This window comes from Acanthochromis polyacanthus, chromosome 13, assembly GCF_021347895.1.
Source record: "Acanthochromis polyacanthus isolate Apoly-LR-REF ecotype Palm Island chromosome 13, KAUST_Apoly_ChrSc, whole genome shotgun sequence".
Classification (NCBI taxonomy): Eukaryota; Metazoa; Chordata; class Actinopteri; family Pomacentridae; genus Acanthochromis; species Acanthochromis polyacanthus.
Genome location: NC_067125.1, coordinates 35,776,401 through 35,795,926, shown reverse-complemented (window position 1 = coordinate 35,795,926; position 19,526 = coordinate 35,776,401). Strand labels below are relative to the sequence as shown.

Genomic DNA, 19,526 nt, shown 5'->3' with positions numbered 1-19,526 from the left:
GAAGGAAGTGGGTGTGAGGATGGATGGATGGCTGAGAATGTTAAATATTGAAGCTCCTTGTTACTACACTCCTGCAACAGTTTACTGTGCAGCAGAAACAGTTTTAAGGGTGTGATTGTGTAACAAATGTGATGAATTTTAGTTGCTAAAGGCATTTATTAAGCACTAGGGCCTTGAAATAACAAGCTTCAGCTGCTCAAAAGTAATAATTTTCTATTTTTTTATCACTTTGAAGGCAAAATGCAATTTAAATCATGACAGGAATGGTATACAAAAATGATAATTACATGATGTAAAAAAAATGTCCACTGCTGGAAGAAATGTACCATAAATAGTGTCAAAATCTTAAGAATTGTCAAGAAAACACGCTCACAATGTGCTCACATGACTAACCAGAGAACTGTGGAAAATTTTTTTTGATATTTTGAAATTAAGGTTAGAAAATAGCGACCTTAATTTCCCAATCTGTGTCAATCTTTAACTTTCCGCAGAACCACAGGTCTTACAAAAGACTAATGTGAGTCATCAGAGACCACACAGAGAAAAGCAGAAATAGAGAATTTTCTGAGCCCACATTACTGTAAAATGCAACAGCTTTGGAGAATAAAAAAAGTCATTGTTGCTTGTGTAAGGTTAAGACACCGTGACTAAACGGCTCTCAAGGTGTCTGGGAACAACAAAGAAGAGACACTCTATATCCCGAGGCTTTGTTTCTAATTTCCTGAGTAAACTTTCAAGATCCTCTTGAGACAGTGGTGACATTTGAAGTTGAGATGTGCAAAGCAGAAAAGCATCTTCTACTTGTCGTCGCTGCCAATGTTTTTAGTTTTTACAAGTGAGAAAGCAGGTCAGGAATGTGTGTGGGCAGCAGCTGAGGACAGATCACATTCAAAGTGCTTACATCCCTTTTTGCTGCTCTCTAATCTTTCTTGGTTTGCCTTTCTGTCGCTTTAACAGGAAGTAACGCCACAACAAAAATAACACACAACAGACTTTATTTTTCTTCTACATATTTACACTAAAGTGAGGGGGCAGAGGTGCACATGTGACACTGGAAATGTAAAATGCACGAGAGTGAAACTGCAGAACAAAGGGAACTGACAGACAGAGCTATGAATAGGAGGAGGAGCAGTTTCTATTACAGTTAAGCAGATTAAATATTTAACAGCTGCTGTGACAGCACATCAACAGAGAGCAATAACTGACGTAAAGAAGGAACCTGATACTATTGAACTTGAGACTTTCAGAAAAAATTCCTTTTAAACTGCCGCCAACTTCGAGAGGGAAGTTGGATTGTTTTCCCAAAAATCACACTGAAGCAAACATAACAGACAATACACAAATATTACATGACTGATAGTTCAGCCAATGATTTACTAGAATAAACATCAATTTATGGAAGTTTTATTGTTCCCAGGTTGCATGGAGAAGTTTATGAGTTCTCTTTTTAAGCTCAACGCTAACAGAGAATCACCCACTTCGGACTTAACAACTTTAAAATTAATGTTTGCAGCATTTATGGGAAATATTAAGGAATGTTAGCTGCACTTGGTTGCTAAAGCCTCGACCAGCAAGGCCTTGAGACAAAACTAAATACAAAGGGCAGTGCAGAATTGTGAAACCAAATGAGTCTACAAGCACGTTATAAAGTGCAAGCAGCTGGAACAAAGGAGGTGAATTGCTTCATCTTGGTCTTAGGCCAACAAAAACTGCACTTTATGAGTCGATTGATACCAAATTCATTGTACTAAATCCAGAGCTGAAGCTAACTGATTAGCTTAGCGTGAACATTAAAAATGGGGGACAGCTGGCAGTGTTCCGTCAAAGCGACTACCAAAACCTTGAAAGCTCAGTTTTGTTTGTTTGACTGCACAAAAACTGAGAGCAAGACAGCTTCTCCCAATTTTCAATTTGACGCTAAGCTAACAATCTGTTAGCTAGAGCTTCATATCTTTTATACAGACATCACAGTGGTACCTAAGACTGCTAAGAACGTGACACTGCCCAAAACATCAAAGGACAACAGACAGAGCGTGCTGAAGGCCAAATCATCCAGCCGAATCCGCATAGCAGACTGATGAGTACCTTTTGTAGTATGAACAGAAAGCCACGCAAGCCCTCTGTCTGCTTTCAAAGTCTGCATTGGGCTTGTGGAAACCATGATCGACCTGAACTGTGCTAGATGGTCCAGACTTTCTCATAGCTGCTCCTCCTCCATTTTCACCTCAACCATGCTGTCCTGTTGCATGGTGGGGGTCAAAACGCCGTGATTCAGGTGAACCATGCTGTCCTGTTGCATGGTGGGGTTCAGAATGCCATGATTCAGATGAACCATGCTGTCCTCCTCCATGTTCATCGAAACCATGCCATCCTGTTGCTCCGACTGCGGAACGTGGTTCTCGCAGACCAGCATGTTGAACTGCATGTCGCTGTATTGGGAAAAGTCCTGCGGGTACGAGGAAAAGTTCAGGTTGAAGTTCATGTCCGTGCTGGTGGAGGTGAAGTTTGCATCATTCAAAATTTGCAAAAAAACAGGCATCTCCATCAGCTGGTTAATTAAGGCAGCATCGTCAGTGCAGTTGAAGTCCTGGGGCTCACTGTGACACATTTCTGACAAAGCAGCAGCGCTGGGCTGAGCAGTGCATGACGTCTCATCTGGAGACATCATGTTCTGATTCCCAAGGAGGAAGGGTGGCTCTGATGAAGGCGCTGTCTCAGCTGCAGGAGAATCAGATTACAATAGAAATAAACCGGTTAGAAACATGACGAATTGTCAATGAGTAGGTAGAAAACTTGACGCTTGGATCGTGGGATTCTTTTAAAAATGCAATCGACTAAAATTACCTCCGAGCAAAAGTCATTCAGTAGATCCTATCTTGAAGATTGCAATCATCTCAGAGAAGTATTGATTTAGCTACATGTTTGTTTTGAAGGGTGTAGTTTGTCATGCCGTTGAACTGTATTGTGCTACATTGAGAGGTATAATTACACCGTGAGGACCCTCAACGGAAACATGACTTATGTCTGAATAACTAGAATGCTGTCACTGTAAGGCAGGGATGTCAAACTCATTCCACAAAGGGCTGGTGTGGCTGCAGGTTTTTGTTCCAACTAAGCAGCATCACACCAGACCTGACTCCTTTAATCAACCGATCTCAGTCTGACCAATCACCTGTCTGGAGACTGAGATCGGTTGATTAAATGAGTCAGGTCTGGTGTGATGCTGCTTAGTTGGAACAAAAACCTGCAGCCACACCAGCCCTTTGTGGAATGAGTTTGACATCCCTGCTGTAAGGGATTGATAAAGCCAGCAAAGTTCCATGTTGGATGTCTGAAAGAGGCTTAACATTAACAACTATTTATATTAGGCAGTACAGTTCAACAGCACCACAAACTAAAGCCTCTAGAGGGCCCACACAACCAAAACAGTTTCAATTTAAACATCGTTATACAGTACACACTATACATTTTTTCCCCACGGTGTGTATCAGTCATCTTGTACAAAGCCCCTTTAAGTTCACGAAGAGAATTTTTTTGAAGACTTCTTTTGTGTTTTATGCTTTGAACTCTCTGATCCATATGAACAGTCAGTGTGCTGGTCCAGTCCAGCTGTAACAAAATGTCTGTTTAGCTTTAAAATGCAGATCTTCTACAGTATCCAGTTGCTGTGCATAACGTTATTGTTCAATCTGTGGAGCTTTAGTTCAATATTTGAACCTGGATTTCTTCTATGATGGATGTGTTTAGTTTGACGTTCAGGAATACACCCTCTACTGCTGCACAAGGTCACTATTACACCCATTTCCTTGTCTTAGCTGGTTTGACAAAAGCTAAAACTCCAAGCAGAGATAATGGGAATCCCGATGATACCAGCACTCCCATAAATAGTTCTTCTGATGCGTCATTTGAGTAATTCTTCTGCCCAACATGCACCGATGCATGACGCCTACTTCAGTCAAGAAGAACAGGTTGTTATTATGGAGAACTATGAGGAAGATTAAATTTAATTACAGTAAAAGCCACCACTAATGCAAATTATTCAGGAGAGGAAGGCTGGTAGAAAATTGCCATGTAATGTAGTCTAAACATGTTATCTAATATATTTATTCCCTCAATAAATGTCAATACAACTGCTTATTTCTAACATGACAGCTGCAAATTAGAGTTCTTTAAATGTCAGAGTTATGAGTTAAATTAATGTCACTGAACAAATATTCACTGTTACAAATACCAATAAATTCATCAATTCTCTAATCTTTGCTCTATTAGCTGCTGTACCAGCAGAGTACAATGGACTTGGCAGCAAATCAGGACCAAGCATTGAAACTGTGTTTTTGTATTTACTGCATCACCAACTATAAATGAATGTAGATTTCCATGACAATACAACGCATACAGTTTGTGCTGCGGTAAATGCATAGCTTCACTCAGCAGGATAACTTATGCACAGAATATAACAATTTTACCTTTATAACTTATTCCCTCAACTGGGAATCTGTAGCACTAATACAGAATATAATCGGGAAAAGAACTGATGACAGGGTGTCTCGTCTCAAAGCCGTTTTAAATCCCAAACTCTGAATAGAACCTCTGGAGAAGGCTAGCTGTGCAGCATCAGTTACCATGGTGATCTAGCATCTCAGATTTCTGATTTTAGGCTCAACATAACTGGCTAACCTACTAATCTGACTTGTTAGGAATTTCTGTGGTCACAGCCAGCAACTTTCTGTAGATTTTTACAATTCTGGCTGTGACATATTGGTTTGTAATAAGCAGTAGAGTGTGTATGTGTGTGTGTGTGTGTGTGTGTGTGTGTGTGGTGATAGTTTTGCTGGCTGGGCATCTCCTGAGTAAACAAATAAACCCATTTGTTGAAGAAGTATTGCAGGTTTAAATAGTAACAGCTGGACGCTTCCACCGCACAACACACTGAACCGCAGCAGCAGCTGAAGTCTGAACAATAAATGCACATAAAAGGCAACAGCTGCACGGTCACAGCCAGGCAGAGCAGCTGCAGCGTTGCTCACAGGCAGCAGCTGGACGCCGTCTGCGATCAGCCTTTTACGATAAATGAGGCGCATCACCCATCCTTTCTGTAGCATCTGCAGTGTTTCTCTACACAGTGTGTTTTAACTGGACCGGACCTGCACACTAACTGCTGACATGAATTAGAGGAAGTGGAAAGCATAAAGAGGTGATGCGAAGTAAAAAAAATGCTCACCCTAGCTGAGCTGTGTACAGCCAGGTCCTGTGATAATCCCATTATAGACATATCACATGTCAAACTGTATATGTGGGGGTTTGTGGCTTCAATCTGACAGTTTAGGCAAAAGTCACAGTGTCATGTGATCTACACATCGTCATGTGACCAGCTGTCACACACTAAGGAAAAGGCAGAAAGATATAACTGCTGATGTATTTTAATTCAAAAAGAAAATCTGTTAAGGGGTATTATGGAACTTTCCTAAAAGCCTGCTGTAATAAAGTGTTTTCAAAAGAAACCTGAAACTCTTTCATAGCAGACATGTTGACTTCTTGTAGCAGGAAAAGCACAGGTGTGTTTCAGAACAGGAACAACAACTCTGTTCCATTTAAGCTTCTCAGTAAGTCCTGACAGGAGGTCAGCATGAACAATGGACCATTTTAACAACAGGTATGGGTGGAACAAATACAGTAACATTTTAGGGTTCTGGTATTCTGTCTGCTGGCTCACCGAGGGTGCTTCTTATTATGCTAATAATATTTCCTCTCTGACTCTTTTCAGACTTTGGGAGGAGCTTAGATTGAGGAAACACAGGTGTATCCTACACGGACGTCTTTTATCAAGTGGCGTGATGTATGAATGCACATTTCATTGGTGTCAGTTGTAGTTGACAGCTGTGTAACTGATGCTGCTTTGGCCTGACGCATTAGAGAGAGAAAAAAAAGATCTTTTGGCTACTTCAGCTCCTCCATCCTTTGTCTTATCTTCTAAAACGTGAGGAAGAAATGCGAATGACAAGTTAACAAAACGAAAAGGACCCAGTTATAAATTACCAGGACACTTACAAACAGGCAGACACAGTACGAATTAGGAGTGATTTAAATGTTGAATTGTTGACCCGATTTATTTTAGTATTGGCTGATTTTCTATAGGATTGGCCGTCAATTGAAAGGCAGTTCAAATGTGATTACAAAGATTAATCGTCTGAATGATCTGGGTGGAATTTGTGGCATTTTTAATTTTGATCGGTCTTCCTACAGTTTCCTTCACAGCTACGATCTAAACATGCACCATAAACAACAGTTCTATTGTTACTGGAGCAGGATTTTACGGTCTTGAAACTGTGCCATTAAACTAAACTTTCCACAAAAAACAGCTCCATATTTGTCTTTTTCCTCTGCATTTTTTGTTCATTGTAGAATTACACACACACAAAAAAAAAAAAAAAAAACACTGCTCTTGATTTTATAAAACTTTACTGAAACTGACAAAACCTCCTGGGGATTCCATGTTGGCGTTCAGTAGTTCAATAAAAACATGCAGTGTGAGTTTACACAATCCACAGGACTCATGAAGATGTACAGCACCTGCTCAGCTTTACTCAGAGCTGATGTTATTAGTAACAACGGTGCGTCATGCTATGGTAAGTCTAAATGTTTGCAGTCTACACAGACACAAAGATAATCATGCTACGACTCGCATCAGAAAAAGTAAACACAAAGAAAGAAACAGGTAAAGTGAAAATCCAAGCCTCACCCATCACGCAGGGTTTATCTGTGATTCTGACGTCTGACTTTATTGTCGCTCTCTTCCTCTTCACATCATATGGATCTGAAATTCAAAGATGTGTTATTGTTTGAATAAAACCTGCTGTATCTGTTTTATAACAAGCTTATTCCATTTAGCTGATGCTGCTAACTCTTTGTTGCTGACTGACCCCGGTTGTGCGGCAGGTAGGTGAAGGGAACCGGCTCGCTCTCCATCTGGTCTGAGACGCGACGCAGGACGACGTTGACCTCAACCTCCTCTGAGAGGTCCTGGTCCTGGTAGGGCGGCGTCTTGAAGACGATGGCGATCTGCCGGTGGACGTCTGTCTGGGCAAACTCACCGTTCGCCTTCCACGACCCTCGTCTGAAGATGATCTCTATGTCGTCTGTGGATCAGCAACAAAACACACCGAGCGTGATTAATCAAGGAAAATGAGAAAACTACCTGAGACCTGACACCAAAATATATGTTAATTTTAATTTAAAATGTTGTAATATGTAAGACAAGATAAATTAGAAAGATTTAACATTGATTTTTCATTTTTTTTCATTACAAAAATACTGCAGTATTTGCCCATTTAAAGAGGCTCATTTGGTTTTTATTAAAACTATCAACAAAAACCTAAATCAAGTTGAACACTCTCTCTCTCTAAATTACTGTACAGTATCAAGGGGAGTCTTATACTTATAAACTCCCCTTGGAAAAGCAAACTTGTATGGCACAATGCAGCAGCCAGATCCTCATTCTGCCTGCTCTGTTGCCGGACAGGACAAAAAAAGAAAAAAAAAAAAAAGTTGATTACATGATTGTTTTGCTTTCATCCATTTTCTATTTTCAGTGTAGCACTTTGAGATTTTGCCAAAATGAAAAGTGCATCACAAATAAAATTTACTATTATTACGAAAAAAACGTCCAATGAAAAGTCTTTTCAACGACGACTGAAAAAAAGCTGTATTTCTGCTCTTACAGTAAAAAATACTCTGAGCTTAAAACAAGTTTAAATAAAGTAATTTACCGTCATTAGGCCATAGAAGTGTTTTTATATCAGTAATAGATTGTTTAATAATTAACCAAAAGTTTGGGAGAGTCACATCATAACTGAACGATTTATTCTGCAGACAATGTTTTTACATTTTAATTTTGCAGTAGGAATTGGGCATTTTTCCACATATTTCACTGTTACAACTCCACTAAAAGTTCCCACTTACCTTTCTGCACTTTGTCACACAGCATGTAGATCTCCGTCTTGCCGGCGCAGGAACCTCTGTACTGGTTCAACAGGCAGATCTTCAGCTGTGATGTAGTCGTGGCCTCTTTAAAAAAAAAAACACATACATGACAAAGCGTGAGAATCAGGAAGTACGTTTGTTTATTTTTAGGTGATGTGGTTAGAATGCGGGCATGAGTGTGTTTTGCAATGTCTCACTCTTGTCATAAATGGGTTTGGACACCACCGGGTTCAGAGAGTCTTTCCTGCCGTCGTCCCACTCCAGCTCACACTGAAAACACAGACGAACCGAATTCATGTCCATGTCTTCAATGCCCTTTGAGTGACCAGCTGAGGGGTGAAAAGACACAAAAATCAGTCTTGATGTCCGCTTCGAGGAGCAATAATGAATTCTGACAGGGAATGAAAGAAGAAACTGTATTTCTTTGTGTGTGTGTGTGTGTTCTCCAGCTCACTTTGAAAGGGGTCGATATTTTGGCTTCTTCTCTTCTGAAGTGAAATGTCCAACTCTCTCCTCCTCACACACTGAATGCCAAGGTTAGCAAAGCTGCAAGTTCAAACAAGTTACAAAAACGACAAAAAACAAAGCTGTCAGGACATTTTGTATGTTTGGATGCAGAAAGAAGAAACAGAACTAAGCTGAAATGCAAACAAAAAAGACATGGTGAAACTTAGTGAACATGTCAGGAGATGAAGAAAAGACGGATGTGCACCTGTGACGCCGGTTGTTGTGAGGATTGAACGTGACCTTGCAGATTCCTGAACCGTTTGGACAGTCTTTACCCACGAGGCAGTGGGGGTGAGGCCGGTGTGGGAGGTCTTTGGTTACCAAGGAAACTGTAACTGTGACCCTCTTTAAGCGGTCAATGGGACCTTGAATCTGAAAGAGAGACAACAGGACCGTGAGCAAACTGTTTCTACCTGAAGATTTAGCACTCAGACAATCAGTGTAAATCTGAGAATTATGTTACAGGATAAGATGAATTAGTCCCTTATCTACGGTAAACTCTGACAGTAATCATTTAAATACACAGAACAAGGAGAGGCACGTGCCAAATTCCAACAAGTTTAAAATAAAAATGCACATAATCTTAATACATGCAGCAAAAAAACTTAAAAAATGTTCCTATCCAGAGCAGGGTAGTAGCTAATGCCCAGTGCTGATTATTTATCTATTATATGTCAAAAAGTTGTTAAAATTTGGTCATCGAAGAGTCCAAAGTGTTGTTCTCCAAACTGATTGACCCTCTGAATCCCCAAGATCACTGGCAGTTAAAAAGGCATACACACGTGGACAAAATTGTTGGTACCCCTCAGTTAAAGAAGGAAAAACCCACAATTCTCACTGAAATCACTTGAAACTCACAAAAGTAACAATAAATAAAAATTTATTGAAAATTAAATAATCAAAATCAGCCATCACTTTTGAATTGTTGATTAACATAATTATTTAAAAAAACAAACTAATGAAATAGGGCTGGACAAAAATGATGGTACCCATAACTTAATATTTTGTTGCACAACCTTTTGAGGCAATCACTGCAATTAAACGATTTCTGTATTTGTCAATGAGCGTTCTGCAGCTGTCAACAGGTATTTTGGCCCACTCCTCATGAGCAAACAGCTCCAGTTGTCTCAGGTTTGATGGGTGTCTTCTCCAAATGGCATGTTTCAGCTCCTTCCACATATGTTCAATGGGATTCAGATCTGGGCTCATAGAAGGCCACTTTAGAATAGTCCAACGCTTTTCTCTCAGCCATTCTTGGGTGTTTTTGGCTGTGTGTTTTGGATCGTTGTCCTGTTGGAAGACCCATGACCTGCGACTGAGACCAAGCTTTCTGACACTAGGCAGCACATTTCTCTCCAGAATGCCTTGATAGTCTTCAGATTTCATCGTACCTTGCACACTTTCAAGACACCCTGTGCCAGATGCAGCAAAGCAGCCCCAAAACATTACTGAGCCTCCTCCATGTTTCACCGTAGGGACAGTGTTCTTTTCTTCGTATGCTTGGTTTTTGAGTCTATGAACATAGAGTTGATGTGCCTTACCAAAAAGCTCCAGTTTGGTCTCATCTGTCCAAAGGACATTCTCCCAGAAGCTTTGTGGCTTGTCAACATGCATTTTTGCAAATTCCAGTCTCGCTTTTTTATGAGTTTTTTTCAGCAGTGGTGTCCTCCTTGGTCGTCTCCCATGAAGTCCACTTTGGCTCAAACAACGACGAACGGTGCGATCTGACACTGATGTACCTTGGCCTTGGAGTTCACCTTTAATTTCTTTGGAGGTTGCTCTGGGCTCTTTGGATACAATTCCAACGATCCGTCTCTTCAATTTGTCATCAATTTTCCTCTTGCGGCCACGTCCAGGGAGGTTGGCTACTGTCCCGTGGGTCTTGAACTTCTGAATAATATGAGCCACTGTTGTCACAGGAACTTCAAGCTGTTTAGAGATGGTCTTATAGCCTTTACCTTTAAGATGTTTGTCTATCATTTTTTTTCGGATGTCCTGGGACAATTCTCTCCTTCGCTTTCTGTTGTCCATGTTCAGTGTGGTACACACCTTTTCACCAAACAGCAGGGTGACTACTTGTCTCCCTTTAAATAGGCAGACTGACTGATTATGAGTTTGGAAACACCTGTGATGTCAATTAAATGACACACCTGAGTTAATCATGTCACTCTGGTCAAATAGTTTTCAATCTTTTATAGAGGTACCATCATTTTTGTCCAGGCCTGTTTCATTAGTTTGTTTTTTTAAATAATTATGTTAATCAACAATTCAAAAGTAATGGCTGTTTTTGATTATTTAATTTTCAATAAATTTTTATTTATTGTTACTTTTGTGAGTTTCAAGTGATTTCAGTGAGAATTGTGGGTTTTTCCTTCTTTAACTGAGGGGTACCAACAATTTTGTCCACGTGTGTATATTCATGAAATTCAATTATTTATCGCCAAAAAAAATATGTAAAAACAGAAAGAATTCGTTGGATTTTCAGTTTTCCAATGGATCACAGTGGGCTGTATCGTTCAGTTTGGAAACTTAACCAAATATAAACTGAAAATAAATAATTATGTTTCATCAAATGCTATTTTTTCTGCATGTCTCATTTATAAATTTGCCAGAAATAAATGGCTTGCTGTAACCACATTCTTTGAGAAAGAAAAAATTCTGTGCAACTGTTACGCCGTGAGGGACAAAAATTTGGGGGCTTTTCGGCTGAACTGCAGGAAGTGTTTACACAGAGCGCTGAGAAGACAACAAATTTAAAAAGTAAGTAGTACAATATTTATAGTATGTAGGAAGTATGTAAACCTTTGGGTACTTGGAAAATTAGTAAATTTATTCCACATATACTTGTGTCACATTAAACTACCCATGAGCAAGAATCTTACTTGAATAACTAAAGAAAAAAAAAAAAAAACTTCTCACGTTTCCCGATGGTGTGAAGATGAGCTGAAGATGAGTGTGTGGGAGTGTTTGACAGTATGCAGGCCGGGGATGAACCTCCCGTTTGACCACACTCGAGCTGGGATTTGTGGGGACTTTCTAATTGATTCTAACAACCCACATCCTGCCAGCTCCACCTATCTCCACCCGTCTGCACAGGAGGGGGTTCAAGTGTACACATCAAACAAGATCAGCTGTGGTTACAACCTTCCTAACTGTCTCTGAGAGCCAGTAAACCCCCTCTAAGTTCTGAAATAGAAACCAAACTCCAGTACCTCGATCGCAGGCTGAGTCTTGTTGCTGTCGGTGCTGGACGCCCCCAGGATGCTGCCGGCCGAGCGTCCCTCGCACTCGTAGCGAAATCTCATCCCTCTGTCTTTGGGCTCCTCCACTACCACCAGCTTGGGCTTCTCCAGAATCCGCTCCAGCAACTCGGTGTCGGCCTGGTTCTGAGAGGAAACGGCGGAGCTCTTTGACGCCAACGAACACGAGGAGACTCGACCACGGCCGGCTGAGGAGGAGGAGGAGGAGGAGGAGGAAACCCGGGAAGGATGAGGTGAAGCCATGTCTCTGGTAGAACACAACGCCCCCTGCAGTGCAGAGTAATTTGTCTGTAAACAAAATAGCAAAACAGCTTCATTAACAACATTATTTAACATTTATTTAAAAGACTGACCCACTGATAATGAAAGCTTGAAAAGAAAATGTGCACAGAAAACAACAATGAATCAGACAACAGATAAAACAATATAAAAGGCTTCGGTTGAGATCACACACAAGTATGAATGCAGATATTAACGGTTAACCAGTCATTAAAATATCAAACACATCAGTCTAACTTTCTTCTTCAGGCTGCAGTTTGTGTTTTATACCCTGAGATAAAGATAAGGATAAGGATGAAACTGAATTCTGCCAAATAAACCTGCACATCTATGATGACTCCAGAATTATTTTAAAGCTGTCATTAAATTAAACAATACAATTTTTATGATCTTAAAAATGAAAGGTCACCTTGGCTCTGTTCAGCACACTCAGACAGTTTTTCTGCCTTGTGTCCTGGTTTGAACTCAAGCTTAAGGCAACTAATGCTAGCAAAGTTAAAAGAGATATTTATTTTTAAGTCAGTTTGAAATGACTCCTCTTACTTTAAAGCTTTGGCGGTGACCTGACTTCACCTTGCTTAAAAAAGAAAAAATTAACTTTCACCGCAGTTTCTTCATCAAACCAAAAACCTCAAAATATCTATAACCACTAACAATTTCCCCCGAGCTTCGAAAAAACCTACAATTTCTACAGACTTCAGTGAGACGCTTTTACTTTTGCATTTTAATTTTCATATGCTTTGTACTCACACTCCTCTGCATTTAATCTACATAAAAACCATATGATAACCTCATAAAATACCTTGTTCAAGAGTTCAGTGTCTAGCTGGGGTCTGGGGTCACCTCTCAGACTCTTTTTGACACGTTTTCCCTCGAAACTTCTCACATGAGTTCATCAAAACACACATTTGAGCCCCACAATAGATAAACTGGTCCAATGTTTCACAAAGAAAGCGGCAGATTTAAGTAAAGTACAAACTTGCTTTGCTTTGTTTCAACCTAGTTTAACATCCCACAACTAGTCAGATGTATTTTGTGACTCGACTTCTATCACCAGACTAAACAACCAAACTATTAACTGTGTATAGGTTATATAAAACGAGTTTCTTGTTAACCTGCTTTTACCTTGTAAATCGATGCTTAAGATCCACCTCTTCTATATGGAATTCCATTGAAATAGAGCCTGATTTCATCTCTCATTCTGTTGTATCTTTTATTCGCATTATTTTATTAACTTTAGCACAGATTTGTCTTCTAGTTATTGAGCTTTATGTCCTGCAATTTTAACTTTACAGCGCTTAATCAGCTCCCGTTATATCTCAAATGTGCTTTCTAAAGAAATCTGACTTCTTACAAATGTGTTAATATTGACAATTTTAGATTTTACATCCTTATCTTGGTACTTTAAATGAAGCAAGATACCATACAGATTAGAAAACAACATCAACTTACAGTCAGAGGAAAATGAACAGCTCTAAACCAGTTTTTTTTATACAGTCCAGAACCAGATGTCTCTCAGGTAATGACTCTGCAGATGATGCACGCAGTGAAAACAAGCAGCAAAAGTGACTCGCCGCATGTTTTTCCTTCATACATGTGCTTTCTATCAGAGCACAGCGTCAACCATGTGCTCTCTGACTCCTCCTCTTGTATATGATGTCTTATTTTTCCGTTACACCACAGACCATCAAGCTTTTCCGTTCCTACTCGCGCTTAAATCCTCTTTTACTTTCATTGTCTGTGCTGCTGTTTACTAATCCATGTCTCTCTACTAAAACCTCCTGATTGGCTTCAAAGAAAAGAAAGCAAAAGCATCGCAAAAGACAAGACACACTTAAGTTCTAGGCTAGCTGAAGTAAAGACCCAACAACAGATGGATGATCAAACCTGCAGGGAACAAAGTAAAGACTCCTTTGTCAGCGGTGGAGCAGTGAAACAGCCTGAGAGCTCATTAACAGGCTGCAGAAGAGATCTGGCTGATGCCTCTGTGTGAGGTCAAGTTTCACAAGATCTTGATGAGGTTCAGCCGTCTGATGTCAAAGTCTGAGTATCGGCATATGTGTTAGCATTAAAACACTGAACCTAAACAAAAGCCTGGCAGGCCCGGCCAGCGAAACGGGAAACAGGAACTCAGCTCAGCCAATCGCAGAAGCAACCCTTCACCTCCAGTGGGTTTGGCCAGTAAACAGAAAGGAGGGCAAACTGAAAGCAGGAGTCAGATTACAGTTCTTGTTCTTCCTCCTCCTCCTCCCTCCTCCCCTCAGCCTCACCCATTAAAGCATGCTGAGGAGGTGTGTCAGCCTCCATCACAAACACTGCAAACAAACTGTGTTGTTTACACACGTGATTTAGCAGAAACAGCCCAGCAGATCCCTGGCTGATAGAGGGTTAAACTGGTCATCGCTACCTTTCTGTGCAGGCCACAGCGTCACTGCAGTCTGATCAGATTACAGCTCCTCTGAGCTCCCTGCTGCCTGTAAACCACGTGCTTTCTGCTCAGAGCCTTACCGGCTGCTCTGTGAGGCAACAAAACATGCAATCATCCACAGGCGGCACAGTTACCACGCTGCACTTCATCCCAACAACTTTTAATCCTTAAAAAAATGCCTCTTCATAAAAGCTGCAGCAAACTCTTCCATCCTAACAGAGAGGAAGCCCAACTGAAGCTTCCTCTGCTGAGTTACATATTAACACACTTTCAACAGCAGCATGCTTCATTTTACTTTGATTATTACTCAGAGTCTCTACAATGTCGGAAAACAGGAAGACACGAGGCAACATCTTTGAAACGCTTGTCAGACTGGCTGCCAACTGTTAAAACCATAAATTTCAATTATAATTTTTGCATTACACCTGAAAAAATCTTACCAAAAAATCCTCTAATGAGCAAGTGACTGAATGTGTTAGTCAGCTACTTCATATATTCGCGTTTAGATAAAGAAAAGATGGTTTTAGAGCAAAAAGGTAATTACCAATATTTTTCCTACAGTTTCCCTAAAACTGACCTCTGATTCTGGTCTTGGCATTATTATTATTTGGTACTATTCACAGATTTCTGCAGGGTTCCCCAACTTCAGCTTTAAGACATTGTTACCCCACAAAGAATCCAATTTACTACGACAATGAACACTCAAGACTTTTGTCAAAATCATTTTTAGAACTTTCGTGTTAAAGTGTGTCTGTGCCACAACTTTTTCATGCCCCCTCTTGGCTTCTTTCAACACACAAACCACACCTGAAGAAAACAACCTCCCGGGTGTTGCCACCAGACACTTGGGCCGATGTAAGAAACCGCTACATGAGGTGGAAGCCAGATGACACCGAGTCAAAACAACAGAAATGACTACACTGACTCAAATACAAACAAAGAGAAAAAGCTACCCACCTTACATGCAGCGCCTCTTGCCACCAGCATCGGCGTAGAAGTGGGCGAGGAGTGCTGTCTCCTGTGGTTCTGACTGAGGGGAGTCTGACAGCGGAGGCTGGCAGCAGGAGGAGGAGGACCAGGGAGGCGACCAGCTGACCGATTGTTGTCCTCTGAGATAATTCCTTCAATCAGGTCTATACAAAATAGATAAATTAACCAAAGTTTGAACAAAATGACAGAAAATAGTGCAACATCCAGGATGAATGAGAAGCTGTGCTGAGCAAGTGAGGTTTCTAGAGGATTTCTGCAGGTAGACAGTCCGAATATTTTTTTAGATCTATGTTTATGACGTGTGTTTTAGTATCAAAACTTTAAATTGTTTTATGAAGCACGCATAATTCAGTATGTGGTTTGTTTTGGAGCTAACTGATCAAGAAACACTAAATGTTTCATAAATTGTCACTGCAGCAGTAAACAACAAAGACTTGTCTCAGTGTGGGACTAGTTTCACCAGTGAAAGTTAACTAGAGCGGTTGCTATGGTTACCAGCGGGTAATTATATCCTGCACTTGGTTTTCGTGGTCTGCCGTGTCTGACACTAAAACACTGAAGACACGTTTACTGAAAACAATTTATTATTAATTTGAAAATGTATGAAAGAATCACTCATTCCAATTTCTAAAATGTGACTAATTGCTGATTTTCACGTCCTTGTTTGAGTTTCTGCAGGTTTTGTACGACTATTTGATTGTAATAAATAAAGCAGTCTGACTATGCACAACTATGTTTTGACACTTTATACAATATACCTAAAAATTAAGTGGGGAATTAGTGGATTGATGAATACTGAACATTAGATAAGTGCAAATATGTAACACAACACTAAAATGATCCAAAACTTACAAAATGCTAAAAGAAAGTTCATTTGTTATGCATTGAAGCTACAGTGTAAAAAAAAAAAAAAAGAGTTAAAAAAAACTGTACACAACAGCAAATGTCTGTTCACATTTTATTTTTTTTGGTTGATTTAAATGCAGTAAAAACTGTAATTTTAGAGTCACACATTGCGAAAGAACAAATTACTGTTATTGACAGACATTACTTGCAGTTTTGGCTTTTTTAAAATCACTAAACATGCAAATTAATAGTTTCTATTTTTATATTATTATTATGTCTAATAATACTTTTTCTGTGATTTTATGCGACGTGGTCTGGAATTTCTGAATGGTATATATTTTTTAAATTCTTAAAAACAATAATTAAAAATAATTTCCCTAAAATAATGGCAAATGTCTGCAAAATAATTGTTTTGCTGATGATGTAGTAAATACATTGTGCAATTTTACAGTCACATGTTTTAAAGCCACAAATTACCATTTGTAAAAACACAGAATTTTCTTTGATAATATCTGTAACTTAACAAAACCAGGACAAATCTGTAAAATAACATTTATTTACCTAAACAATAGCATCATTTTATGATTGTAAAGCAACAAACTACAGACTTTGGATGTAGACATTACTTACATTTTGGTTTGTTTTGGTCTGTTTTAATAAGATTAGCATCCAAACTTTTTTCCTAAGATTTCACTAGATATTATCTGTAATTTAACAAAATGGGAGACATATGTAAAATACTTGTTGGTTGTAATTTTACTATCAAACACTGTAAAACAAAACAAAACAAAACAGATATTTACAATTTGGTAAACAGATACTTTATAAAAGAATGAAAACCTGCCACATAACAGTTAATGGGTTAAAAAAGGGTGTATTTTCACAGTGTGTATGATAATCATGTGCAACATGGACTGAGCATATCAATAAAGTGGGTTATAATCATTTTAGTCTGAAATAACTTCAAAGCAGTGCAGTTCTCCGGTTAAATTCTAAACTTTTCTAAGCACAAAAAGCACAAAATAGTGTCAAGATCCAAACACCACCCCTAGTTCCTAGAAATTCTTTAATATTAGCTATTTTATTGTGTGAAAGGTTCAGTTTTGGACTAAACTAATACGTGTAGCAACACAAACCGAGACCAGGAAGCAGAAACACTGATGATGCGTTACTTCTCTTCCTGCATGAGATCAGCTCGGCTCAGACTGCATGACTTCGTGGCTGACTGTTGGAGCTCATTTACTCACCAAACTCCGATGAGAGGCCTCGATCCGCAGCAGGGAAGATGGGGAGCGCGCCCATCCCGGAGATGGGTGTTGGCTCCTCTGCTATGACAAATCACATGCCTGAGGATGATGTCAGCCCAAACACACGCACAAAAACACGCAGATTAACGCTTAAAAACCTACCAGGGGCACCGTTGAAGAGGTCCATGTCTTTCATCGCATGTGAGGAGACTTTATTTGAGCTCGGCGTCCTGGAGTCGTTTCCAAACCGGTGCTTCGGTTAAAAAATTGCGTCTTCAGCTTTCAATCACACTCCGCAGCAGCTCTGAGCGACCGAGAAGGTGTCAAACCGTCTCTGGGACATGTGTTGAATGGTTTTTAATACGCACTTTGCCTCAGTTTTGTGTTTCCGCAACTGCCGCGTGCTCTGATTGGTTGCACGAGGCGTGGAAATCCCCGCGGCGTCATGTCTCCTCCCACCCGGGAACTCCCCCCACAGCGAGCCGCAGCGCCTGACAAGCCGCGCTCATTTGAATATGCAGCATGTGAAGGCCAAAACAGGTCAAAACAGAAGAGCTTTTTCCATTATGTAACGTGACCGCAGTGATTTTTGCATTTTTTTTTTGCTTCATATGCAAAAATGTCCACACTAACCTGATCAGAAGCAGCCTCATCTGACCTTTCTCCTGGTTGCATCAGTCCTTTATCCTGCTTCTGCTCCTGTTTCATCCAAACCGAAAGCAGCGGGAAATCTTCTTCTTAAATATTTATTATTGTTGTAAATCTGCGCCAATGATCTCACTGCACGTTAACTCTCCTTTTCACCACGAAGTCGGATTGTGATTCTGCAGTTAAGGGAAAAGTTAAGGGAAACTTAACTTGAAGCATTCTCAACATTTTCCCATCTTTTAATGATGCAAAAATCATTTTAGATAAACACTAAATGCTGTTTGAAACCAACTTTCACATTTGTGAGGCATTTATTTTGTTTGTCAAAGTGCCTAAAATGTGAGATTTGACAGTTTTCTTGCTTTCTCATGTAGATCACACTAGACCTGGTCCAGATCTAAAACCCCTATCTATACAGAAACTGGTCAAATATGGACTAGATAGTCTCTTGTAGCGTCTTGTGGTTCATTATGACTTCCTTTGGTTTGTAAATGCATCTTTTTCATACAGCTATTCAAGCTGAGCATTTCAAATAATGTGATTCTAATTCAGTGTCATCCTAGAAAATTCAAACTTTTGAAGTATTTATTCAAGTTGAACAACTTTAGTTCTAATTATGTGATTCCAATTCAGTTTCCAGCGGCCCATACGTCTGTCCATATAAAACTAAAGTGCAAAAAGCATTCAGTAGATGATCAGTCAGTGTGCCTTATTATGCCCTGCAGCTAGTGAAGACATCAGACCATTATCCTGCTTCTGCTCCCATTTCCTCCAAACAGAAAGCAGCTGAAATTCCATTCTTTTTTTAGGAATAATTATGGTTGGATGGTATCGTTTAGGCTCCTTTTCACCACGAAGCTGAAGTCAGATTCTGATTCTGAAGTTAAGGGAAACTGAACTTGAAACATTCTCAACATTTCCACCTTTAATGATGTAAAACCACGTTAGACATTTTACATAAACACCTAATGCTGTCTGAAACCCATTTGTTCCCTTTGTCAAAGTGCCCAAAAGTGGAGATTTGACTATTTTTTCCTCATGTTGTTAGGATTTATTTTGTTAAGGTACTACTAACTGAACACTGAAGTTGAAATTACAAATGAGCGTTACAATATTGACAATAATATGAATTCACTGTGCAATGAATGCATGAGTTGTGCTCGACCTTTAAAAGGGAACAGATAGAGCTAAGCACTAACTCCAAGCTCTGATGGACACAGACAGGTCAGGCTGGAAAGTTACAGCTGCTTACAAAAAAATGTTTCTTCTTCTACACATGAACACACTAACAAAGATAGAGTTCTGGCTTTGATACACACAGCACATCCCTATTTCCTTATA

The 19,526-nt window shown here is 39.7% G+C and overlaps 1 protein-coding gene across 6 annotated transcripts; it reads right to left on the bottom strand.

Annotated features, from left to right (window-relative positions):
• Positions 1-978: 978 nt before the first annotated feature.
• On the bottom strand, positions 979-18,274 carry relb (v-rel avian reticuloendotheliosis viral oncogene homolog B). 6 transcript variants are annotated; one of them, XM_051957499.1, is made up of 11 exons: positions 17,700-18,274; positions 17,538-17,618; positions 15,412-15,587; positions 11,700-12,014; positions 8,693-8,859; positions 8,435-8,526; positions 8,178-8,309; positions 7,960-8,064; positions 6,921-7,136; positions 6,740-6,814; positions 979-2,718 (listed from the first exon to the last, which is right to left on the bottom strand). In XM_051957499.1, exons 1-11 carry the CDS (start codon positions 17,731-17,733, stop codon positions 2,198-2,200), a joined length of 1,914 nt encoding a protein of 637 aa, XP_051813459.1. In that variant the 5' UTR covers positions 17,734-18,274; the 3' UTR covers positions 979-2,197. The 6 variants fall into 6 exon arrangements, with proteins under 6 accessions (XP_051813459.1, XP_051813460.1, XP_022076681.2 ...); XM_051957500.1 differs by having other exon boundaries at positions 11,700-11,935; positions 15,417-15,587; positions 17,700-18,273; XM_022220989.2 differs by having other exon boundaries at positions 11,700-12,035; positions 17,700-18,272.
• Between the last annotated feature and the right edge of the window lie 1,252 nt (positions 18,275-19,526).

Coding starts and splice junctions, on each gene's coding strand:
- relb (XM_022220989.2), bottom strand. CDS start 17,733: ATGAAAGACATGGACCTCTTCAACGGTGCCCCTG. Junction 8,527..8,692: donor CACAACAACCGGCGTCACAG/GTGCACATCCGT, acceptor TTGAACTTGCAG/CTTTGCTAACCTTGGCATTC. Junction 8,065..8,177: donor CAAACCCATTTATGACAAGA/GTGAGACATTGC, acceptor TTTTTTTTAAAG/AGGCCACGACTACATCACAG.